At 40.3% G+C, this 27,459-nt stretch overlaps 1 protein-coding gene across 1 annotated transcript in view; it reads right to left on the reverse strand.

Moving 5' to 3' along the window:
- Positions 1-27,459, reverse strand: part of fam222aa (family with sequence similarity 222 member Aa) — a 228,041-nt gene that overhangs the window by 189,825 nt on the left and 10,757 nt on the right. The window contains exons 2-5 of the mRNA XM_073065861.1: positions 14,118-14,268; positions 12,654-12,776; positions 1,750-1,893; positions 203-288 (exon numbers count right to left, since the gene is read on the reverse strand). Of these exons, the coding sequence (XP_072921962.1) occupies positions 203-288; positions 1,750-1,893; positions 12,654-12,776; positions 14,118-14,268 (504 nt within the window). The remainder of the gene's footprint in view (positions 1-202; positions 289-1,749; positions 1,894-12,653; positions 12,777-14,117; positions 14,269-27,459) is intronic.

The raw sequence follows: 27,459 nt of genomic DNA on the forward strand, positions 1-27,459 counted from the left end.
TTTAAAATAAAACTGATTTTTAAAAATATCAACCCACTGTTTCTGCTTTATCCATCTCCACTGATAGATCTTTTTATGATTGTTACTCCTTTCACAGTGGATTGAAATAATTACAATAGATTCTTCATATAAGTACACCAAAATTCTGCTTTTATATCATTTGCAAGCAGTACCAGAAAAGCAGCAATTTATAAAGACCAACCTTTGTGGCATGTCCTTCTGTCTTCTACTGCTGTGTGGCAGAGCACCCTTGGCATAAGGATTGTACTCTATCTTCATCATCTTCATCTGTGGGATAAGGTGAAGATTACATACAGTTAAAATCTGACTCTTGACAGTATGAACCTGTAGAAAGCATGAGTCTCAAAAATTTGGTAGAGTAAATGTCAAGTAGCCACTCCTGACTCCGTACAGTTTGAAGAGATGGGGAAAGATTTGGTGATTTAAATATTACCAGATATCCCACAATCAGATGTTTGATTGTTAGTTTTATCAATATGAAAGAATTAGGGAATAGGTTATTTCAGGTGTTGTATTTTGAAACTGTAAAATTGCAAGAAAAAATTCATAAAGCATACATTAAATTTAGACAGGCTAGTTTATGGAGTGCTATTTCTCACAATCTATTTCAAACTAATACAATATGGCTTAGCTGAACTAAGATGGCATTATTCAAGGAAAGGTAATGGAGTTCTAACAGTATCCTGGCTAATACTTATTCATCAACCAAAGTCAGTAAAACAGATTATATTGGTCATTGGCTTATTACTGTTTGTAGAATCCTGCTGTATGCAATTGACTCCCAGATTTCAACAATGACTCTACTTAAAATGCACTTTGTGGTTGTAAAGTGCTTTGGAACATTCTTACTGCTATACAAGCACAAGCTCTTTCTCTATTCTTCCATTATACCATTTGATCGCCTTAAGTAGAAAGTGCTCATATCCTAGATTTGGATATATGAATAGATAAAGGCCAGTACAAAACTCTCATATATGAAAATTATGGAAAGCCTCCACAATTTCATGATATGCATTCCACATGTCAAAACAATGCACTGGCAATGCACATCACATATTGATTTCAAAGTAGTAAATGCGGAGTTGCGTTTTAATCACCTGTGGCAATCAATTTGGATATTCATTTTACATGTACCAATTTCCCACTTAAATTCTGGAAGCCTGACTGATAAAAATATATATTTATATAACTTGTCAAAGTCTCAAAATTTTAATCAAATAAATTACATCGGTTTGGTTAGTGTTATTAGACGAATGTGCCATCCATTACTTCCATAGTTAGCAATGAAACAAATGATTGTTTAATGTACGGAGTCAGCTTTAATTCAGAGGCAGCACTTTTGAATCCATTGCTATGTTTAATTCCCAGAACAGGTCCTGAATCACAAAGTCTAAACTGACTTTGGGTACGTAGAAGGAATGATACATCGTTGATGGTATCAACCTTGGGATGTAGCATTCATTCAATAAGGACATGTCAGATGGATTCCATGGCACTCTAAAGACTAGAGGAGTTATTACAGACATTGTCCTGCCATACATTTCCACTTGATCAACATTGCATCCAACATTAATCTTAATGTTGTTTTTGCAATGACACTTATAAAATCAATTAATTATTGTAACAATAATTGTATTGTAATATTGTAACAAGCAAACATGCGAAATTCCACACAATTTCAAGAAGACAGCAAATTTGTAGTGTAAATTGCTGAATTAAAAAACACACCTTTTTGCTATGGTAGTGACCCACAGCTATAAATTCTGTTTCTGGGAAGCAGTATGTCCACGAACAAAGTTTAGACTTCAGTTGCTCAGCATTCTGAATCAAATGAATTCGAGGTCTGTACTTGTGCATTGGAGTCAGGGGAATCTGAGATGTACAAAAGAAGCAGAATTAGTAAAATGGCTGACATTATTGAATAAAGATGGTGTTGAGTAATCAAAAAAACCCTTGACGGAACAACTTAGAGATTTTATTTGTTGACATAATGTATTTGACATTGTGGTGGCGGGTGGCTCATTATGTTGGAAATTTCAGATCTAGTAAATGATGTTATATGAAAAGCTTAGACCCAAAGTATTTATTATGTCAGCACCATTCCAATGTCCGATATGTGTTTCTCCAAATATTGATACACCTTTATGATAACTTGTTCTAAAAGTATTTGTTTTGTATTACCACTAAATTCTACTGACAATCTTAAATCACTTTTAGTGGTGAGTGGTTAATTATATAGTGTTGATGCAGTTACTTGGAGTTACCTAGCAAAAAATTATGCTAATAAAACTACATTGACACAAGAGATTCTGCAGATGCTGGAAACACATGCCAGATACTGGAGGAATTCAGCATGTCAGACAGTATCTATGGAGAGGAATGTAGAAGAATTGCCAGTCCTGATGAAGCATCTCGGCCTGAAACATTGACCGCTCATTCTAATCCATACAAGCTGCCAGATCTGAAAAGTTACTCCAGCATTTTAGGTGAATCATTAAAATTCTAGATAATACTATATGTTTTCTGAATCCATGGGGATCCCTCATAAATGGTAGCTGCAAGCAACATTGGTACTTTCAACATTGGTAGTGGGTCAGGTGAAATGCAAGTGTGAGGTTGTATATCTTGGGAATGCGAGAACATACTCATGTAAATTAATGCTGAAAGATGTGAATCAGCAGAGACCTTAAACATTTAAGAGTAAATGAAGGTGCCGGTGGCCACAATATGTAAAAGAATACAATTGTAAAGAATTGATGATACATTTGATTTACAAAATAATGATTGGGTTAGGTGTTCAGTGCCATTCATGGAAAGACATGAAAGGCACAGATAATGTACAGTAGAGTTTGAACTAAAGAGAGATGAGAAAATAGGATAAGGATCAAATTGTAGTATTCCAGTGATTTCCAGTGAAGCAGGAAAGGCTACAAGAAAATTTCAGAGCTTTCTAAAATCATGATAGAATGTAGTGAATGGGGGCAATTTTCTTCTTCCTAGGTTGGAAAGTTAATGTTTTAAATGGAGGAGGTATTTTAAATTACGAGAAGAATGAAGATAGTGGTATTAGAATTCTGAATTATTTTTTCACAGTACATGGTTAAGTAGCCCATTGAACCTATCAGGGAAATTTCAATATATATTTGAAACTGAAATGAAATCGGAATTCATTTGATGTCCACGCATTGAACTGTATTAACTACTGGGAATTGGTTCACTAAACTATAAGTGGTGATATCCCATCCCCCCACACCTTTCTTGCTTCTTCAGCTCAGGAAAGCACTGAAGGCCAATTCTAACACTGTCATTTCTGCTTTTGGTAAGGTCAGCCAGCTCAGCACCAATCTGCAATCAAACCTTCATCTTAATGGCTCAGGAACACACTTGCCAGGATGTTTAACCATTGAAGGAACTGTAAGACTGTACCTTTCCATTTGATGCAGTGCTAGTCAAACTACAGTATCATAGACACCATGGAGAAAGCTGTCCATTCGCCAGCATCTGTGCCGCCTCTAATGAGCAGCAAAATTAGAACAGAAGGACAAAAATCTACCTGTCCCCAGGATATAACACTGGAAAGATCTTTTCAACACTTTTCAATTTATATTAATTATGTCTGTAATGGCACTACAAAAATATGTAACTTGATTAGTAAAAGACGGGATTATTAGTATTCAAAAAGCGGTAAAATAGCGGTCAAATATCACAAGTGATGAGCAGTTCTGACTGTCAGGGTAATTACTGGCTGGTTTGTCGGCAATCTTCTCGTTACAAAAGAACTCCATTAGCTAACCGCAGGGAAAATAGTTACACCTGCCATTTTGGTTCAATACATACAAAAATAACTGTGACACTTTACAGCATTAAACTGGGCTCCCTGCTGCTTTGTCAATTGTGAGGATTCCAGATCAGTCTGCATGTGGCATTTTGAAAAGTTCCACCTGCCAGTTAGGTTAGAAACAAATGTTTTAGACTTTGATCTGAAAGCTTCAATTTTCTACAAAAAATACTACCCACTTATTTAAAAGTTTCCAGTCCTAATAATGCAAACCAAATATAAATTTTAAGATGTTCATAAGAAATATTCTATAATGCAATACCTTCCTGTAAAGTATAGAAATTAATTTTCACAATTTTATAGAGTTATCCAGTGTGCACACTCAAAGAAAATTACTCAGCTAAAAGCACTTGCTGTGAATTCTGACAGTTAATGGGTACCTCATTAAGTCTCATCATTCAACCAATTCAAAATCATCTTTGCACCTTCAACTTTCCTGCCAAGAATCTAATTTCACACAAGCTATTCTGAATGATGTCATAGCAGAAAAGAGTTTGAGTAAGAATCAACCTGTGTTATCACTGGAACAATCCAATATGCAGAAAAGGGTGACATATTTTGACAATAAGATTGAAGGGTCTTTAAGGATTTTTAAACTGAGTGCAATAATTTCAATAATCAGCCTGTTAAATGTCAGAATTTTGAAACTTTTTTTCCATTAGTAATTTGGGCTGGAGGTTTGTATAAGAGGAACACTTTGCTGGATACTCTTAGAAGGCTAGAGTGCAAAATGGTGTCAAATTCACACAAATAATTCACCAGTTAATTTTTCATCCTAAGCCCCATTAAGCTATATGGTACAACTGTTCAGAAATGCCTTTGTGTAATGAATATAGCTTTTCTTTAAACTGAAACAATCTGATTTCTATATGCAGTACTACAGAAGTAAATCAGAGTCTCATAATTCCCAACTTCCACAGCTTTATTCATCAGCCACTCAGAACAATTATACATTATTCATCTCAAAAGTTATCTGGTATGTGCTCGCAATACTGATCTGTGGGAACATTGAAGCTGGACCTGATCCTAACCTTAACCTCATTATATATCCAAATTGTCCAGCAATGGATTTTCCTTATCATGAGCCTAGAACCTGTTCGTATTATGAAGCACAGCTACCTCAGCAAAGACTAAGGCCAGAGCTAGCAATTTATCTACTTTAAATGGATCAATTCTAGACAGTGAATTTAGCAACCAAGCTGGTAATAAACTACGGATGGATGGGAAATTAATGTACTGTATGGTCATTTTGAAATTAGGAGGGTAAAAATGTATCCATGCTTGGCCCAAGTGGATAGCAATGAACTACCACAAAGTTGCTTTCCAACAACACAGTAGGGTTTTTCTAGCATGAAGTAATCGTAATATATATACAAAGCAAATGTGTGACTTGGAGGATTCTGGTGTTCTCGTCCACCTACTGTCTTTGGCCCTTTTGTTAGTAGAGGTTACCTGTCTAGGAAGCTTTGCCAAAAAGCAAAAAATCTGCCAAACTGCTGAATACTGTTGCCTTTATCAGTGAATAGTCCCTATTCTGACCTTAAACCAGAAGGAAGATCACTGACAAAGGTGATTAGCTTTAGATACTTTCTTCAGAAATTATTGCGAAGTTGCTCTAGGCCTTAAATGTTTTCAATGTGATAATCTTGACCATGTGCCATTTTGTCAGACATATTAATTAGTTTAAACTATACTTCTTAGTGTAGTGGACAAATGCAGTCACCTGTCTGCTGTCAGCTGCTATCTCTCGATCTGAATCAGGGCTGATACTTCTTAATAGAACTGAAGAGAGTGAATGTGAGGTGATTAAGTGTGCATCATCATATTATTGAAGAATGTTTCTTTCACGTTACTAATGATTGCAATTAGTGCAATAGGTTTCTTAAATGATCTGGCTACACTTGTACAATTACATATTCTTTTAAGAGTCACCAGATTCTGGAATGGTTCTGGAGGACTGGAAAATTTCAAGTGTCACTCCATTCTTTATGGAGGGAGGGAGGCAAAAGAAAGGAATCTATTGGCTGGTTAACCTGACTTCAGTGGTTGGGGAGATGTTAAGAGTCCATTATTAAGGATGAGTTTACGGGGTACTTGAAGGCACATGGTAAAATAGGCCATAGTCAACATGGTTTCCTCGAGGGAAAATTGTGCCTGACAGATCTGTTGGAATTCTTTGAGGAAATAATAGGCAGGATAGACAGCGAAGAGTCAGTGGATGTTGTGTACTTGGATTTTCAGAAGGCTTTTGACAAGATGCCACATGAGACTGCTTAACAAGATAAGGGTCCAAAGTATTACAGGAAAGATACTAGCATGGATGGAAGATTGGCCGACTAACAGGAGGCAAAGAGTGGGAATAAAGGGGGTGTTTTCTGGTTTGCTGCTGATGACTAGTGGTGTTCTACTCAGGTTGCTATTGGGACCACTTATTTTCACGTTATATGTTATGATTTGAATGATGATATTGATGGCTCTGTGGCCAGGTTTGCAGACGACATGAAGGTAAGTGAAGGGGCAAGTAATGTTTAGGAATCAAGGAGTCTGCAGAAGGACCTAAATAGATTAGGAGAATGGACAAAAAAGTGGCAGATGGAATATAGTAGGGAAGTGTATGGTCATGCATTTTGGTAGAAGGAATAAAGTCATAGTCTATTTTCTAAATGGGGAGAAAATTCAAAAATCAGAGGTGCAGAAGGACTTGGGAGTTCTTATGAAGGATTCTCTACAGGTTAACTTTCAGGTTGTGCATGTGGTAATAAAGCCAAATGTGATGCTGAGACATTATAAGGCATTGCTCAGACTGCACTTAGAGTATTGTGAGCAGTTTTCGGCCCCTTATTTAAGAATAGATGTGCTGGCATTGGAGAGGGTCCAAAGGAGATTCATGAGAATGAAAAGCAAGACACACAAAATGCTGGAGGAACTAAGGAATGAAAGGGTTAATGTATGAGGAGGGTTGATGGCTCTGGGCCTGTACTCACTGGAGTTCAGAAGCATGGGTGAGTACTCTCATTGAAATCTATTAAACTTTGAAAGGCCTAGATAGAGTGAATGTAGAGAGGATGTTTCCTACAGTGGGTGAGTCTAGGAACAGAGGACATAGCCTCAAAACAGAGGGATGTCCATGTAGAACAGAGATAAGGCCAAATTTCTGTAGCCAGAAGCTGGTGATTCTGTGGAATTCATTGCCATGGATGGCTGTGGAGGCAAAGTTATTGAGTATCTTTAAAGCGGAGGTTGATAGGTTCTTGATTAGTTAGGGTGTCAAAGGTTACAGAGACAAGGCAGGAGTATGGGGTTGAGAGAGATAATAAATCAGCCATGATGGAATGGTGGCACAAACTTAATGGGCAGAATGGCCTTATTCTGCTTCTTTTTCTTATTACTTAGGGATTAAAATCCCTGAATATTTTCAACATTATCAGATGGATATTGATCTTGTAGCTTGTCTGGTGCAGCAGTAGGATGCGGGACATAGAAATTTAACTAATAATATGGCTTCCACAACCTCACACCTTCTTCTTAGGCATTACCTTGGAATTGAGAATGATTGTTTGTACTCCAGCTTTGTGATTTTGAAGTGGCTGATGAAGCCAACATGGACATGCCTTCTTCTCAATACTACAGACAGACAGACATACAGACTAGGGAGTTGTACTACCACTAGGGAGTTGGTACAAGAGTCTGAAGATTCACAGTCCAGGTTTTAGGTACAGCTTCTTCCCCTCCACCACACTATTTCTGAACTGTCCATGAACCATGAACATTACCACAATATACCTTTTTTGTATTATTTATATATTCATATTATAACATAAACTGTATGTAAGGCTGTCAGGAAAAGACTAATTTTCTGACTTATGTCAGTGACAATAAAGCTGAGTGTGATTCTGATATGGAGCAGGAGATGCCCATAGCTTGAGAACACATGTGCTAATTCTGCTGCTTGTGCAGGACTTCTAAGTGGATCCAACACATGGACTTGAGGTTCTCAATGTCATTCCAAATGCTCCTTCTCCACTTTGAGCAGTCATGGGCCAGATATTCCCCGGAGTCCAATGCTGAACTAGATTTTCTCCCTTATTTTGATAGATTTGCTACTTCAGTTTTATAGGACCTTTGAAATACTGGTTTTAAAATCGGGATTTCCAGCATCTGCAGATTTTCTCTTGTTTTTAAAATCTGCGTTTTCTTTCCTCTGCTCTTTCATTTTGTTTCAACCTGCGGTCCTGAGTGTTGTCATTGGTCTGACTCAGTTGCGATGTGTTACTTGGTTTATTCAGGCAGTTTCCCCTATAAGTAAGGACATAATTGTAGCATAAGGAAGACCAAAACACAGGAGTTTAAAATGGGTCAGATACTTTTATATGCCTTGATCCAATTTTCAGCTAAAAAACTGTACTTGATGATGAATTACTTCCCCCTCCCCACCATTATATGATCATGGGAATTTGCTTAATGAAGAGGAGAGAGAAAATTTCATAAATGACTAATTTTCACCTGAGTGCATAGTTTTGCAGTCTGCTCACACAAAACAAACAAAACAATTAATGCCATTCTTGTTATCTCTGCAAATGCCAACTCAAATGTTCACTTAAATTCTTGTTAAATTTTCATTGGCCGGACAGCACAGCCAGTAATGTAAATGTAATATTTCTATGGTTTCTAGTTCTAATGTAAAAAAGGATAATTTGATGCCAAAGCAATATATGTGGAAAGTTGTGATGGTAAGCCAAGAGCGCTAGGTGCCAGAGCAGAGATGGTGGATGATAATACCAGAGATTAAAGAACATTATTCTAAGAAAACAATTTTTCATTTTGTTATATGTCACATTGTATCTTTATACCTAAAATAATACAGGTTAAAAAGAATCATGTCATCCACAGCTAATGCCGGAGTTAAAAAGTACTGCTTTCTTTGCTAACAAAACAAATATAAAGTCTGCCATAAGTTTTAAACGAAATCAGGTCCACTTTAAGAGAAAATAACGCATAGTCAGTCAATTGTGACTTCACTGTGTTGCTGAAATCCAGTATTTCAGCAGAACCCATGCATTCCAAAACATTGGCAAACAAACCAAAGCTGGCATTAGGGAAAGGAATTGTTTAAGACAGAGAGTTGTACGGACCACTGTGTCCTCACCAAGTGTGAAACAGCCATTTACACCAACCCTACATAAGCATCATTTGATTGTCCCCACATCCTGATTCTCTCTCCCACTCATTTCCATATTAGGAGCAATTTACAGCAGCCAATTAACCACCAACTCCCACATGTGGGAAGAAACAAGAGATCCCGGTGAGTGCTCTCACAAGGAGAATATTCAAATTCCACACATTCAGTACTGAAGGTCATGATGGAGCCTGGCAAACACGAGGAAATCTGCAGATGCTGGAAATCCAGAGTAACATACACAAAATGACTAATTTTCACCTGAGCACATAGTTTTGCAATCTGCTGACACAAAATAAACAGAACAATTAATGTCATTCTTGTCATCTCTGCAAATGCCAACTCAATGCAGATGCTCAGCAAGCTAGGCAGCATCTATGGAAAGGAGTAAACGGTCGATATTTCACTGAGACCCTTCATCAGGACTGGAAAAGAAAGGTGAAAGAGTCAGAGTAAGATGGTGGGAGAGAGGGGAGGAAGAAGTACAAGATGGTAGGTGATAGGTGAAACCAGGAGAGGGGGAGGGGGTGAAGTAAAGAGCTCAGAAGTTGTTTGGTGAAAGAGATAATGGGCTGGAGAAGTGGGAATCTGATGGGAGAGGACAGAACACCGTGGAAGAAAGGGAAAGGGTCAGAGCACCAGATGGAGGCGACAGTCAGGTAGGGTGAAAAGATGTGAGAGGGAAACAGGAATGGGGAATGGTGAAGGGGGGGGCAATACCAGATGTTCGAGAAATCAATGTTCATGCCATCAGGTTGGAAGCTACTCAGACAGAATATAAGGTGTTGCTCCTCCAACCTGAGTGTGGCCTCCGTAGAGGAGGTCATGGACTGACATGTCGGAATGGGAGTGGGAAGTGAAATTAAAATGGGTGGCCACTGGGAGATCCTGCTTTTTCTGGCAGTCTCAAACTTTTCTGGTAGGTGCTTGGCAAAGCAGTCTCCCAATCTACTTTGGGTCTCATCGATATACAGGAGGCCAAACCAGGAGCATACCAGTAGATGACCCCATCAGACTCGCAGGTGAGGTGTTGCCTCATCTGGAAGGACTGTTTGGGGCCTTGAATGGTATTGAGGGAGGGGGTGAGTAGGCTTGTTGGAGCAGAGGGGCAGCAGCTCCATGAGCCTGCCATTGTGCTGCCCACATATTACTGGTTTACTTAGTGATTGGTACTATCTTCGTACGTGAAGGGGAAGTGGAAACAAAATCAACAGCAAGACCATGAGAAATGACAGGGCAGTATGATATGGAGAGCAAGCTGTTGCTCTTGCAGCAGGCTCCCCCACTCCATGCAGTGATGAACCTAAAAGAATGGCAGAGGCCGATACAGTTTGGCACAATGCAGGAGTACCTCAGTGACTCAGATCCAGATTTGTCATCGGGGTTTACTCCCAAAGTCTCCCCATGAGTGAGTGTAGTTGCAAAACAGCGGAGGTTTGAGATCAGAGTTTTCCTTGTCCTAGATGTGGTGCCTACCAAGGCTGACGAGCTCCATCTGCCTGAAGTGACTGGTTTTAAGTCACCAGTAACCTGTCTTTGCCCCTTCTCCTGTCAGTAGCAACGGTTCCACTGGGCTTAGTAGCTTAGCCACATGTAAAGACCAAGAGCTGGGCTTGGTTGTCAGAGGCTATTTGAGATGCATGACATTGGAACATTTACTAGCTAGTGGAAGCTTACCCCCACTAGCAGCTATGACAGCCTTAAGGAAACTGTTTAATATCACTTTATGGTTTGCTTCAAATAGTTATTGTTTACTTTTAATTATAGTTCTGATGAAAATATTGAATTTCCAAAATATTTTTAAACTCTCTTTTCAGTCCGTTTATTGAAGTATGTAAGTTCCTAAAATGCATAATACTAGTCCATAAAATTCTATCTAAAACCCATAGGTGTACTCCCACCTTTCAGGCAGGTGGGGCTCGTCAGCCTTAGACAGCAGCCCGCCTAGGAGAAGGAAAACTCTGATTTTAAACCTCCACTGCCTTGCGGCCATACCCACCCATGGGAAAGGCTTCAGGAGTAAACCCCAAGGAAGAAATCCGGAGCCGGGGTCACTAAGGCAGTTTGATGTTGTTTACAACTTCACTCTGGCAGTCTCTGTGACAACACTGGTGCCAAGCTGTATCGGCGCTTGTCCTTCTCTTGGACTACATCAGTGATATGGTGAGGCGGAACCCGCAGCATGGGCAACAGCCCATTCTTCAAATCTTCCCTCCCAGGCTTGCACCCTGGAGAGGACACAGTCCACCGGATGCGCAAACCTGTGATCCTCTGGGATCGACAACTGCCTACTACTCCCACCTAGTGGGTACCACAAACCACCAAGTTCAAGTTCAAGGTTATTGTCACTGACTGTGCATATATACAACCAATCGAAACAATGTTCCTTCAGATCACGGTGTACCCACAATACATATATCACACACAGTACATAAAACAAAATACAGTGGATTCTGATTATTTGGGACACATCAGACCAGTATATTCTGCCCAATTAAACTGCTGTCCCAATTAGCTGAACTTTCATGGAACTAGTTAAAAAAGGGGGAAAAATATACATAAGAACACAATAGCGTACAATGTATGAATTCCTCCATCAATAACTATTAGCAACTAATACACAGCTTTCTAATTTGTTTCGTATTTAATGTAAAACATAAATTGTTACTCAGCTAATTTAAACTGTATGTAGTGCGCAGCATACAGTAAACAGCTCTCTGTCCTAGTGGCGAGTCCTCGGTGGTGGCAGGGTATTCATTAGTCTCACAGCCTGAGGGAAGAAGCTGTTACTCAGTCTGACAGCCCTCATCCTGATGCTCCTGTACCTCCTTCCTGACATTAGTGGGCCAAAGAGATTGTGGGATGGGTGGTAGGGATCCTCAACAGTGCCCTTCATGTACAACACTCCCAGTAAATATCACAAATAGGAGGGGGAGGTGATCAGGTGATCCACTTGATGATTTTTACTATCCTCTGTAGGGTCTTGTGGTCTAATGCCTTGCAGTTTCTATACCACACAATAATGCACTTTCAATCGTGCTCCTGTAGAAAGTTTTTACAACAGGGGCGGGGAGCCTTGCATGCCTCAATCTTTGGAAAATGTAGACACTGCTGCGCCTTCTTGACTAGTGAGGAGAAGTTGTGGGTCCAGTTGGATCTAATACTGAAACAGAAAAGTTGTGAAGGGCCAGTCAGTGCTGAATCAATCGGTGTTCATCTTCAGTCAATAGAACATAGAAAACCTACAGCACAATACAGGCTCTTTGGCCCACAAATTTGTGCCGAATATGTCCCTACCTTAGAAGTTACTAGGCTTACCCATAGCCCTCTATTTTTCTAAGCTCCATGTACCCATCCAAAAGTCAATGAGCCTTTGCAGAGGACATCTGGTTGATGATCAGTAGGGACAAGATGGAACATGGTGCACTGCCTCCAGGAACAGATAGCCAGTGACAAGTACAAATTCAGGCACTAGATAATGTTCATTTAGGTGAGGACTGCTTGCAGCCATAGAATTATCATGCAATTGGAATTGGCTCTTTTAACAGGAGAGAGTAAGGAAATAAGTATAAATACCACAAACAATATTGTCTTGTAATTTTGAAAAGATAGACTCACCATTCCTTTGTTGTCGGCCCCATTTGTTGTGCAGATTTTGAGCAGCTTGAAAGTTATGGGCTTGTCGTTCAGCTCAGCTCCGAGGGCAGGTGTATCTGAGTGGATATAAACTCCACTTGATTGCTGAACAATTTTCAGGAGGAAAACAGAAATAGTTGAGAAGCATATGGTTGAAGAATAGAGTAACACAAATCCTCCCCATCAGTTTGTTCAGATACATACCTATGGTTGATCTCATGGAAGTGAAATTTCCAAGACCGGATGACCTGCAACCCAGTGTTTTGTAAAGAGAGAATGGATGCACAAGGAGGCATCTTCCAAAATTCTAAAATAGGTCCCTCAGGCCAGGGATTGCAATCTCAATTCATTGAATTCTTGTACTTTCTCAATATTTCATTAAAAGACATAATTGTTTCACACTTATGATACTACTATTGCTTGCATTCAAGTCCCTCTGGTAGTCTTACTGTCCTTCCACTCCTGGCTCTGATTAACTTATGCTATTGTTAGGTGCTTAGATTAGTTAGTTACATGAAAGTACTGGATATCAGGTCCATTAGGTGATACCATGATCATCATTATGTGCTGTGTCCTATGATGTGGGCGATCATGGTCTTTGACTATGATTGTTCTTGGTAAATTTGTCTTACGTAAATGGTTTGCCATTGCCTTCTTCTGGGCAATGTCTTTACAAGACGGGTGACTCCAGCCATTATCAATACTCTTCAGGGATTTGAAATATGTACCAGTTGCTTATATGACTATCTACCACCTGCTTCCATGGCTTCACGTGTCCCTAATTAAAATAAAACTTAGGAACATTTTTCTTCAACCTCTTAAGGTAGTTAAGTAAAGTTCTCAGAAAGATTGTAGTCCCAGTAAATTTTGACATTGGAATTACAGCAGATAATTAATTCCTCCCCATTTCAGGTAATCTGATTCAGATAACTGTGAAAAGACTCTTACTACAAACTTCACGAACCAGAATGTGTGGGAAATATATCTACTTCAAGAAGAATGAATTTCCATTTCAGCTTTTCAAAGTCATCTGCCTTCAAAATGAATTTATATCAAAGTAAATGGATAGTGGTGGGTACGTGGAGTGGTGATAGAGGCAGATACATCAGAGACACTTAAGGAATTCCTAGGTAGGAGCATGGACGATAGAAAAATGGAGGACTATGTAAGAGGGAACAGTTAGAGTGATCTTAGAGTAGGCTAAAAGGTCAGCACAACATCGTGGGCCAAAGGGTGTCCTGTGCTTTCATATTCTATGTTCTAGAATTCTGTGCTTTTGTAATACCAGTAATGTAACATGGTTAGCTGATCTTTTAGTTACATGGTGGTTGTAAATTCCTCAGCTTCTTTGCCCTTGCTACTTTCCTCCCTCAATCCCCGCTCAACCTACCATTGTCATCCAGTACCCCTCACTTGAGTAAAGAGTTGTTCATTCTTTTATCTCACCTGCTGTCGAGCTGGCGCAGATGGGCACCAGCCCCGCTCCTCTGTGTAGGAATAACGCTGATCACTGCTTGATTCCATATCCACCATAAGTGTGTATGACTTTTCTGGATCTAAGCCATGTAGCGTGATGACAATCGGGGGGAACAAACATCTGTGGATTAAAATAAATACTGAATTCACTCTGCTTGAAAAATACTAAACATGTATAAAACATCAGTATTTCTTTGTAACATAATCTATTTCCTGACCTATCCCCAGAAATGTATCAGTCTTTGTTCTGAATGAATTCAGTGAACGATCTCTACAGCCATCCAGGACAGAATTTGAAAGAATCACCATCCTCTGAACGAAGACGTTTCTTCTTATCTCACTGTTAAGTAACTTGCCTTTTATTTGGATAGAGTGCCCCCTGAATTTCTACTCCTCAGCAAGGGAAACCTCACCCTTCCATGCATCTTGTTAAACCCTGTAAGAACATGTTTCAATGAAGTCACTTCTCATTCTTTTAAATCTGAGAGATTAGAGGCCAAATCTATTCAATCTCTGCTCATGGGGCAAACCTGCCATCCTCAGAACCAATCTGGTGTATTTTCTTTGTACTATTTCTATAGCAGAAAGATTTTAGGTAAGGAGACCAAAAATGTACACAGCATTTCACCTGCCCTATATAATTTCAAAAAGACATCTTTGCTGTTAGGCATGTTAGTTTTTAGTTATTTGGGTTCCTTTGAGCATTAATGCTTTCCAATGTAATCAAAAAGCCTTCCAAAAATCTAATTAATTGTTTTCCCTGGTCACATTGACAAAGGCATAGTCAAACAATTTATGACACTTCGGTTTTCTGTACCAGCATACCTGATCCAACTTAGTGCAACCTTAAACTGGTTCTATTTGCTGAGTTTGATGTCTGTGTTGGAAAGGATACTGGAAAGATGTGACTGACATGAAAAAACGGACTCGAATGAAATCCTTCCTGATGAAATGCTTAGAACTTGGCACTTAGCATACCAACAGTGGCAAATGTCAGCTTTTGCTTTGTCACCTCCCATCCTCATCTAAATTAATTCCTCGCCCAACATCATGATGTATTCTTCCTCTACCTCTGCCTCCGTGCCCATTTCTCCGGCCAAAAGTCTTTACCACAGGCTGTGGACTCTTTCTCCAGACTCCGCAATTCTTGATTCATCTGAACACTTTCCACAACATACATTTGTTTCTCTTACCACAAGTGTTCCCAAACCTCCTCCATGCTTCCAGTATCTTCTCTTTATTCAGAGTGCCAGTTTTTAATTTTACAATACTCTAAATTGTGGCTAAATCAGGGTATACAGAATCATCAGGATTTCTTTGGCATGCCTCTGTTTCTAAAGCATAGGATTCTGAATGCTTTTTTAATACTCAAGCTGTTATTATATGAAGTATTTATGCTCAATATCTCTCTATCCCTGTACCACTTTTAAAATTATGGCCTCTGGTTGATATTCCCTTTCTTCATGCTCCTTTCTGAAGTTAACCATTTCACATTTTTCAGTTGCCATTTGTGTCTGTTTTTTCCACTCTCTATCTATATCCTCTTGGGGTCTACTACTATCTTCCTCACAGTTTTATGTGATCTGTACACTATAGTCCAAGTCCTTCATGCATATTGAGAAAAGTAGTGGTCCTGGTAATGACCCCAGAGAGTGCTATTGTATATTACCAGTCTCCTTTTAATTAATATACAAGTACCAAGTGTTAACAAAAGGTTCTGCTTCAGTGATTACGTTTGTAAATTTTATTCAGAGCTTCTGTTCAGAATCTCCATCCAAATATGGTTAATGTTGTAAAGTATTTGAAACTGTTTTGAGAATGAAGTTTGGAATATAAAGTTAAAGACAAAAGTGATGCTAATTCAAAGTAGCCTGTTAAGATATTTTAGAAGACATAAAAGTCTGATCTGATATATTTATTTTCAACTACATATTAAGTTCTCTCACCTTACTCATTAACCACAGGTGCTTATTTAGTACAAAAAACTTGTACACTGATTTTGCTTTCAAGGTGAGATTGAGAGGGCTACAGGAGCAAGAGAAGCTTCAGTCACAGAAAACAAAGGAAAGAAAAGCTAAAGATCAATTTTTTTCCACTTCCCTTCTTTATATCTACTCAGGTAGGATGGTAGAGATACCAGGCAGGATAGTGGAATGCTCCTCTTGCGGGATGTGGGAAGGCAGGGAGTTCTCCAGTGTCCCTGACGACTATAACTGCGAGAAGTGCATCCAGTTGCAGCTTCCAACAATCCGTGTTAAGGAATTGAAGCTGGAACTGGATGAACTCCGGATCATTCGGGAGGCTGAGGGGTGACAGACAGAACATATAGAGAGGTGGTTACACCCAAGGTGCAGGACACAGGAAACAGCGTGACAGGAAGGGGAAAGAGGAAAAGGGTTAAGGACCCAGTGCAAAGTAACCCTATGGCCATCCCCCTCAACAAAAGGATACTGTTGGGGGTGGGGGAGTCACAGTGGTCAGGCTCTGGCACTGAGTCTGCCTCTGTGACACAGAAGGGAAGGAGTGTTGTGATGACAGGGGATTTGTTAGTTAGGGGAGTAGACAGGAGGTTCTGTGGAAGAGAACACAATTCTCAGAAGTTATGTTGCCTCTCGGGTGCCAGAGCCTGGGATATCTTTGATTGAGTTCTCAGCACCCTTTAGTGGGAGGGTGAATAACCAGATCATGGTCCATGTAGGTACCAATGAGATGAGTAGGACAAGGAATGAGGTTCTACATGGGGAGTTAGATGCTAAGTTAAAGGACAGGACCTCCAGGCTTGTGAGGCCAGAACAAGGAAGATTATAGGGTTTAATAAATGGCTAAGGAGTTAGCGTAGGAGGGAGAACAGAAGATTGTTGGATTACTTGGTTCTCTTCCAGGGAAGGTGGGAACTGTACAGAAGGGACAGTTTGCACCTGAACTGGAGGGGGGAACTAATATCCTAGCAGGAAAGTTTGTCAATGTGGGGTTTAAACTAGAGTTACGGGGATTGGGAATCACGGTATCAAAACAGTTAGTGGAGAGGTTGTGGAGGCAGGTGTTGGTCAGACCTCAGACAAAGATAGGAATCAAGAGGTTGAGCACAGAGGCTCATGTGTAGTGAGGAGAGGCTGTTGATAGTTTGGCCTCAGTGTTTGGGAAGATGTTGGAATTGATTATTAAGGATGAGATCTTAAGGTGCTTGGAGGCACATGATAAAATAGGCCCTAGTCAGCATTATTTCTTCAAGGGCAAATCTTGCCTGACAAATCTGTTGGAATTCTTTGAAGAAATAACAAACAGGTTAGTCAAAAGAGAATTGGTTGATGTTGTGTATTTAGATTTTCAGAAGGCTTTTGACAAGATGCTCACATGAGGCTGCTTAACAAGCTACAAACCCATGGTATTACCCACTAATACCCATGGTATTAATGGGAAGATTCTAGCATGGATAAAGCAATAGCTGATTGACAGGAGGCAAAGAGTGGGAATAAAGGGAGGCTTTTCTGGTTGCCTACTAGTGACTAGTGGTGTTCCACAGGGTTTGTATTGGGACCGATACTTTTTATATTATATGTCATGATCTGGATGATGGAATTGATGACTTTGATGCAAAGTTTGCAAACGACATGAAGATAGGTGGAGGGGCAGCTACTTCTGAGGAAGTATAGAGGCTGCAAAAGGATTTAGACAGATTAGAAGAATTGGCAAAGAAATGGCAGATGGAATACAGTATTGGGTACTGTATGGTCATGTACTTTGGTAGAAGAAATGAAAGGGCTGACTGTTTACTAAATGGACAGAAAATACAAAAATCTGAGGTGCTTGGGAGTCCTTGTGCAGGATTCCCTGAAGAATAATTTGCAGGTTGAGTCTGTGGTGAGGAAGGCAAATGCAATGTTCACATTAATTTAAAGAGGACTAAAATATAAAGCAAGGATGTAATGAGACTTTTTAAAACACTGGTGAGGCCTCACTTGAAGTATTGTGAGCAGTTATATCCACTTATCCTTGAAAAATGTGCTGAAACTGGAGAGGGTCCACAGGTGGTTCATGAAAATGATTCCAAGTTTGAATGGTTTGTTATATGAAGAGCGTTTGATGGCTCTGGACCTGTATCCACTAGAATTCAAAAGAATGAGGGGTGACCTTATTGAAACCTATCAATTGGTGAAAAACCTTGATGGAGTGAATGGAGAGAGAATGTTTTCTATGGAGTGTCTAAGACCAAAGGAAACAGTCTTAGAAGAGAGAGTTGTCTTTTTACAGTGGAAATGAGGAGGAATTTCTTTAGTCAGAGAGTGGTAAATCTGTGGAAATCTTTGCCACAGGCCACTGTGGAGGACAAGCCTTTATGTACATTTAAGACATGGGTTGATAGATTCTTGATTGGCCAGGGCATGAAGGGATATGGGGTGAAGGCAGGAGACTGGGGCTGAGAGAAAAATTGGATCAGCCATGATGTAATGGCAGAGCAGCCTCAATGGGCCACATGGCCTAATTCTGCTCCAATATCTTATGGTTTTATATACCAGCTAGTTGAGTGGTGTCATAGCAACAGCCTTGCACTCAATGTCAATAAGACCAAAGAGCTGATTGTGGACTTCTCAAAGTGTAGAAAGTGAGGGACCAATCCTCATAGAGGGATTGAAAGTGGAGAGAGTGAGCAATTTCAAATTCCTGGGTGCCCATATCTCTGAGGACCTAAACTTGTCACGACATATTGATGCAGTTATAAAGAAGGCAAGATAGTGGCTATATTTCATTGGGACTTGAGGAGATTTGGTTTGTCATCTAGAACACTCGAAAACCTTTACAGATGTACCATGGAGAGCATTCTAACTATCTGCATCACTGTCTGGTGGGGCGGGGGGTGGGGGGGGGGGGTGGCTACTGCACAGGATCAATGTAAGTTGCAGCAAGTTGTAAAATTGGTCAGCTCCCTTCATGGGTACTAGCTTCTGTAGTATCCAACACATCTTCAAGGAGTGGTGCCACAGGAAAGTGGTGTCCATCCTTAAGGCCCCACCACCAAAGACATGCCCTCTTCTCATTTTTACCATCAGGAAGCAGGTACAGAAATCTGAAGGCACACACTCAGTGATTCAGGAACAGCTTCTTCCCCTCTGCCATCCAATTTCTAAATAGGCAGTGAACTATGAACTACCTCACTACATTTTTAAAAATTTATTTTCTGTTCTTGCACTCCTTATTTTAACTTAACTATTTAATATACATGCATTCTGAGAAGCAAGGATTTGATTGTAGGACCTTCCTTGTTAGTATGGTTCAATTTTACATAAGTATACCAACTGTGAAGTATCACATTTGGGTACAATGTCCCTTTAACTTAACCTATACACGATGTTGGTGATGCTGTTTGCATAATGATAATTTATTTAGCTTTGTGTCTTCCATGTATGCACATTTGAATTCCATGACTATTACTGGAATTTTCCTTTGTCACAGTTGAATGATTTTTATGCTTAGAGCCAGTAGTTTTAAGATAAACAACTGTGTGTATAAAATGACTTTATGAAATACTGCAAAAATAATCTATAATTCCTCTTACAGCTAGCTGGACGGGGGATGAGAGGAGGAAAAACAAACTGGTCCCATTTGTCACACTCAGATGATTAGTTCTGCTCATCAATTGTAGTACATTCAGGAAAGGAAGATGCACAATACCAACAAACATATCACCAAGGTTTTTAGAAACTAGAACATCTCTCAGACAAAGGGTTGATTCTTCAATGATAATTCAAATGACCCACCTTTTCATCATGTGTTTTATCTCATTTTTGTTAAAATGTATCAAAATTATATTTGTTTTGCAGAGCAGCTAAATTAGTCTGAAGGCTGAATATGAAATATCCTTAGCCGTTTCATTACTGATCTCAGGATTACCATCTGTGGGGATGTAGAGAGGACATCTCAACTATCTTGTCACATCTTATCCCTCTTTTTTGTCAGCGTACCAAAGAGCATTTACAGCATTCCAAACCACTAACATATGGAGCTGCTGACCTCTGTCATATCAAAAAAGAGTGACATTTGCCCCTTGAAGTAATGATACCATTTCCTTGTGGAAGCCAGAGCTGTGTACACAGAATAAGAAAATTCATACTTTCAAACACACTGTGCCAGTTGTTCTAATTAACTGAACTTAAAGGTTTTATTTTCCTTTAATTCCAGGTCCTCAAGTTTCAATTTAGCATATTCACGCAATTTCATCAGCTTTTGAAACAGGAAAATTATTTACTCTCTGGTGTGGAATAGAAATGATCTGATGAAAAATGCCAGCTGAAACACTAATTTATCTTTTATTAGAGAGGAGAAGAGGATACGGACCTATCTACTGGCCATTTTAATTAAAATATTCAGCATTCTTTTATTTCCTTTTTTTCTTTGCCATTAATATATATTAATAATAGTCAAATGGACTCTGAATCCTGGAGCCATTCTTCAGGGTTTTTAGCCTTATTTTCCTGTCCTCTTTATTGCCGTATTGCTAAGGCTACACCAAATAGATAACGTAGTCAAGGAAATATGTAAAAATAATAATGCATATAATTATTATATAACAATGAAGTCAAATTGAAGCAAAATCCTCTCTGAAAATTGAGTACTTTTTATATTGTTTTTTTTTGGATCTGGGTGTTGCCAGCAGAGCTGCCACAGAGACAACGTGAATTACTTTATTGAACACCTATATTTTTTCTAGTGAAGGTACTCTCACAGTGTCTTGGGTCTGACGTTCCAGGATGTAGACTTAGTGACAATATTCTTCTAAGCTGGTGAACACTTGGAGGGGATATCTGTAAGCTTGAAATATACAGAGAAAATTTACAAGGATGTTGCCTGGACTTGAGGACCTGAGTTATAGGGAAAGGTTACATAGTTCTGGACTTTATTCACTCAAGTGCAGGAGAAACAGGGGAGATGTTATATACTAAATTATGAGGGTTATAGCTTTTTCCCCTCAGGTTGGATGAGATTAGATCTAGAGGTTTTAGGGTGAAAGAGGAACTTCTCCACTCAGAAGATGGTGTGAATGTGGAACGAGCTACCAGCGGATGTGGTAGATGTGAGTTGAAATTCAAACTTTAAAAGAAACTTAGATAGGTACATGGATGTGAGGGGTTTGGAGGGTTATGGTCCAGGTGCAGTTAGATGGGGTGAGACAGAAAATCAGACTGGCACAGTCTAGATGGGCTGAAGGGCCTGCTTCTGTGCAGTAGTGCCAATAGATGCCAGTACTGTACCAGCTTGGCTAGAGCAGCAGCGAGTTCAGGAGTGTATGTACTACAGCTAAAATGTTGTATGACCCTATAACCTTTTCATGATATCACAGGAAGTGAATTGATTTAGTTCAAAACTAAAACATATGTGTTGGTTAGGATCTCAAGAGGAAGGCCAGATGGATCATCTATTCAATATTATACTAAGGTGAGAGCGGAAGCAGATAATAAAAAACACAGTAAAGAAACTGGAGGATGCGGAAAGATAAGTTAAATATTTAATTAGTGATTTGGATTCTCTTGTAATAAAGCTACTCTTGTAATATGAACAACTTGTTCAGCCCTTGAAGACTATAATTTTTGCTTAAAAATATCAAATACGATTATTTAAATACATGCTATACATCAGATGCTGGAAATCCAGACACAAAATGCTGGAGGAACTCAGCAAGTCAGGCAGCATCTATGCCAGTGAATAAACAGTTGAAGTTTCAGGCCGGGACCCTTCATCAGGACTCTCCGCTGGACTGCACTGCTGGCTGCAGCGATGCCTGGCTTTGCACCCGTGATCTCACAATGTTTACTCGGCTTTGCAATGAACTGTGACTGTTGCCCATGTCAAGTTCCAAAGCTATTTGCTTGCTTTTGTCGATGTTTGTGTGATTGTTTTTCTCTCTCTCTCTGCGCATTGGGTGTTTGATGTTTTTTTGTGGGTTCTTTTGAGGTTTCTGAATCTTGCAGCTGCCTGTAAGATGAATCTCAAAGTTGTATTATGTGTACATGCTTTGATAATAAATGTACTTTCAACTTTCAGCTTTGAAAGGAATATGTTGATTATTTGATTTGATATTGTCTCCTGGATACATCAACTGGTGTCATTAACAATATGTATTGGAAATACTTAGATGATCTCCTAGACTTTGCTTACAGCATGCATTTTCTTTTACAACAGCAGTGGTATTATACAATATAGTCTATTACTAAGCTTAGTAAACATATTCTTTCAAATCAAAATTCTTTATTTGTAAACATGGTAAAACATTACTAAATGACAAATGCTGTTTGGTCACAAAATTTGTAGATTGAAATGTATTTGACAATTTAAGCTTGTAACTGCGTACAGAACATTTAAGGCTTTTGTAACAATTTGCGATGGCAGTCTGACAAAAATTTTAATATACCAACCAATACTGGTGCTCTCACTAATATTAAGTCAAATGGAGAAAGCATTATCCTGCTGCTAAAGTAAATCTGTATCCCTCAAGGCCACTCTCTAACTGCTGTTGAATAAACACTAAGTCTAAACGTAATTGTCATTCAGACTGTGAGTCATAATTCTGGTTTTCCTTTTGGTGTGATAATTTAGAACTTACATTCTCTTGTTAAGTGATAGCTTTTTCTTCCTTATGTTTGCGCATATGAAGTGTAAGGCTGAAAGTTTAGTGTAGAATCTAAAGGAAATGCTTGCTCTGTGAATATTATTGGTATATATAAATATACAGGAAGTACTCTCTATATAAATAGTATAATTGGAAAGGGTGTTGCAGCACTCAACTATTTACACCTCCAGATGATGGTGCTTCCATTTATCAGTACCAGCTGCCCAATCAATGTTCAATGCTACTCAGAATCAGGTTTAATATCTCACCATATGTCGGGAAATTTGTTGTTATGTGGCAGCAGTTCATTGCAATACATAATAATAAAAATTGTGAATTACAGAAAGTACAGTATATGTGTGTTTTTTTGTGTGTAATAGTTAAATAAAATAAGTAACGAAAAAAATAGTGAGTTAGTGTTCATGGGTTCAATGTTCATTCTGAAATTGGATGGCAGAGGGGAAGAAGCTGTCCCTGAATTGTTGAGTCTGTGTCTTCAGGCTCCTGTACCTCCTCCCTGATAGTAGCAATGAGAAGAGAGCATGTCCTGGGTGATGAGGGCCCTTAAAGAAGGACACCACCTTTTTGAGGCATTGCTCTTCGCAGATGTCCCAGATGCTGGGGAGGCGAGTGCCCGTGATGGAGCTGACTGAGTGCACAACCTTTGGCAACTTATTTCAATCCTGTGGAGTGCCCCACCCACACCAGAAGGTAATGGAGCTAGCTAATTATCAATTAACTCCCTATGCTTTAACCTTTTAAAAAGATCATTCTTCAATATATTTCATTTATTCATATTTTCCTGCCACAAATCAATTCAATCTTTTAGTTCTGCACTAGATACTTCTAGCTTCGATTCACTAGATAATTTCTATAGGACAAGTTCTACAGGGCATCTGCCACAGCACTTAGGAACATAAGAAAACTTTAAAAGCATTCCATTATTCCATTCTGTTATCAGTGCATTATGTGCCTTTTATTAGATTTACATTTAACCTTGGAGGAAGTCTGTAAAGCGTCTAAGGATATAATTATATATACTGTAAAGTAAAACAGAAATTGCTGGAAATACAAAATTAACTTTTCAGGTCTGAAGATTTTTCATCATGAATTATGTTTAGCACTATAGATGCCAGCACTCCTTTTACTTCCCCAGGATTTTCTATTTTATTTCAGATTTCCAGCATCTATAATAAGTTGCTCCTTGATAATTACATTGGGAATTAGACAATTTGGCATGAATTTTCTCCAAGACCAAGAGAAGCAATGTTTAATTCAAATCAGACTGATGGAACGGAGCCTTTTGTGGTTTAAGTATCCCATTGTAACTCACAGTATGTACTGTATTCAATCCTTGGTGACAGGACAAATCATAGTTTGGCTCACGTTGACTGTCTCAATCAGAAATATTATTGCCATGTAGGAATTTCCATTTGTAAATATCACATTGGTGTGGGACAGAGAGTCAACATTTTTATTTACCAACTTCCTTCACTTTGCCAAATGTATTGACTTTTCCTGAGGTATTGCATTCTTCAGGATTTCAGTCGGAAGAATTTACATAAAGAGAAATTATGCACTGTTAAAGAGGAAATAAGCTGCAGGGGCTGAATAATCTCTCATTGTTATCTTCTTAAAGTTAAGAGTTAAGTTAGTTGATACAAGCCGGCTGATTTAGCACTAATCATTCTCTTTCAAACTTGGCACATTCCTGATTTGTACAGCCTGGCTAAGTATTACAAGAAGTCATTGAAACATCAAGTGAGCAAGGAATGCCCTTCTGAAATAGTGTTTATATAAAAGATGATGTTAAATTATCTGTACAGTACATCTCAACTATGTCACACAGCAATGGGAATGGTTGTTATTGAAACTGGGTGCCAAAAGGGGAACAATGTTCAATTTGGAAAAACATGGGTAGGGTAAACAGGCAGAATCTTTTGAATTATCAAATAATGAGATCATACCTTTAAGGTGAGAGGGGGAAAATTTAATAGGATGTGCTGGGCAAGTTTTTTTTAAACAAGGAGAGTGATTGATGTCTGGAACTCACTGGCAGGGGTGGTAGAGGAGGCAGATAAGTTAGTGGTGTTCAAGTGGCTTTTAGATAGATACAATGAATATACAGGGAATGAAGAGATATGGATTGTGGAAGCAGAAGGGATTAGATTAATTTGTCATAATCTTTAATGCAGACATTGTGGGCTGAAGGTCCATTTCCCCTGCTGTACTGTTCAATGTTCTTGGCACAGAATTTCTTGGCACAGGGGTTCCCAATTTTTTTAATGCCATGGACCAATACCATTAAACAAGGGGCCTGTGGTTCCCAGGTGGGGAGCCCCTGTCTTAGGGGAACAAATTCATGTACATAGAAAGGAGGTATGATGGTACCATGGATAAAATGCAGCATCCATCTGTTCCATGAGTACCAGAGATACAAGGATTTTACTTAAAATAAATCAGAGAAGTTGAACATTAATGTGTGAAGAACTTCACCTAAGCACATGAAAGAGCAAACAATGAACAATAATTTAAACTAGTCAATGAATTGGTAACAAGAGAACATAATTTTAAAGTTAATATGAGAATATAAAAAAGGGGTGTTGAAGAATTTTAAAATTCAGAATATGGAATATATTTTTGCAAGGAGCTGGAAAGTCTAGTTAAATCACATTTAACAATAAGTAAGGCCAGTTCTTAAGGAAGTGATTCAGAAAGCAAGAGAATAGGGGATACAATGTCTGGAATTGGGTCTGCTTAGTTACCACAGGTACAAAGGATCAAATAGCAAATTAAAAACTGACACCAGAATTCACGTATTGTGGCGACCCACTTCCTGCGCAGGTGAACCGGCTCACAAATTGCCAGCATGCAGGGGGAGACTTTGGTAATGCAACTCTGACGTCATTTCCGCCTGGAGAGGGCGGGCGCTAGGGATTAAATGCCAGCGCCGCAAAGTTTGAATAAACTAGTCTCGAAACGACTTACCGACTGCGTGTCGTTGTCTTTAGCTCTGTATGTAGTACATCGCTACATTGGTGACCCCGATGGTCCAAACGGGATTTGGACCAAAGATGACCGACTCTTCATCTGTTCACGCAGTTTCGCTAAAACTGCCAACTTTCTGGACACTGCGACCACGAGTGTGGTTTAGCCAAGCAGAAGCCCAGTTCCAGATTCGGCAGATATCCTCTGATTCCACGCGTTACTACCACATGGTGAGCGCCCTTGATCAGGAGACGGCTGTCCAGGTTGCGGATTTCATACAGACGCCCCCGGAAGAAGGCAAATATGAAGCATTCAAAGCGCTGCTCGTTGGGACCTTTGGCCTCTCCCGGCATGAGCGGGGTGCCCGCCTGCTTCACCTGGATGGTTTGGGAGGCAGACTGCCGTCAGCATTGATGAATGAGATGCTGTCCCTGGCTGACGGACACAAGCCCTGCCTCATGTTCGAGCAAGTATTCCTAGAGCAACTGCCCGAGGACATACATCTGCTGCTGGCCAATGCAGATTTCAGCAACCCCCGGAAGGTGGCAGCCCGGGCAGACGTGCTGTGGAAAGCCAAGAGGGAGAACGTGGCGTCCGTCGGTCAGATTACCTGGCCAAGCACCCAACAGTGGACCAGACCAGGCCCGGCAGGGGGGCGCACACAACACAGAGGCAGGAGTGAGGAGGACAGTGAACAGTGGTGTTTCTACCACCAGTGGTGGGGCACAGAAGCCTGCCGTTGTCGCCCGCCCTGCAAGGGCCAGGGCCAGCTGCCGCTAACAACTATGGCGGCTGGCCGCCAGGACAGCCTCTTGTACGTCTGGGACAAACAGTCAGGATGCCGCTTCTTGGTCGACACCGGAACGGAGATCAGCGTCTTGCCTCCGACGGGGTACGACATCCGCAACAGGAAGCCAGGACCCACCCCGAGGGCCGCAAATGGCAGCACGATACGGACCTACGGCACCCGCACAGTGCAGCTGCAGTTCGGCGTCAGCCGGTTCACGTGGGACTTCACACTGGCCGCCGTGGCCCAACCACTCCTGAGGGCGGACTTCTTGCAAACTCACAGCCTGCTGGTCGACTTGCAAGGGAAAAGACTGGTACATGCCGAGACTTTCCAGACGTTCTCCCTGGGTGAAGCCAAGTTGCCAGCCCCACACCTGGACTCCATCACGCTGTCGGACAACAAATTCACCAGAATCCTGGCGGACTTTCCATCGATTCTGGCACCGCAGTTCATGGCAGCCATGCCCAGACATGGGGTTCAGCACCACATCCTGACCAAGGGACCACCCTTCCACGCCCGCACACGAAGGCTTCCCCCCGGAAAAGCTCCGCCTGGCGAAGGAGGAGTTGAAGAGGATTGAGGAATTGGGGATCGTATGGAGGTCCGACAGCCCATGGGCCTCCCCACTGAACATGGCGCCCAAAGCAGCTGGGGGTTGGAGACCATGCGGCGACTACCGCAGACTGAACGAGGCTACCACTCCAGACCGCTACCCCGTGCCGCACATACAGGACTTTGCAGCAAACCTGCACGGGGCAAGAATATTTTCCAAAGTAGACTTTGTCCTGGGATACCACCAAATCCTGGTGCACCCTGAAGACATCCCCAAAACAGCACTTATCACCCCGTTCGGCCTGTTCGAGTTCCTCCGAATGCCGCTCGGCCTGAAGAATGCCGCACAGACGTTCCAGCGACCACATTCATGTGCATAT

Source organism: Hemitrygon akajei, chromosome 14 (genome assembly GCF_048418815.1).
Source record: "Hemitrygon akajei chromosome 14, sHemAka1.3, whole genome shotgun sequence".
NCBI lineage: Eukaryota > Metazoa > Chordata > Chondrichthyes > Myliobatiformes > Dasyatidae > Hemitrygon > Hemitrygon akajei.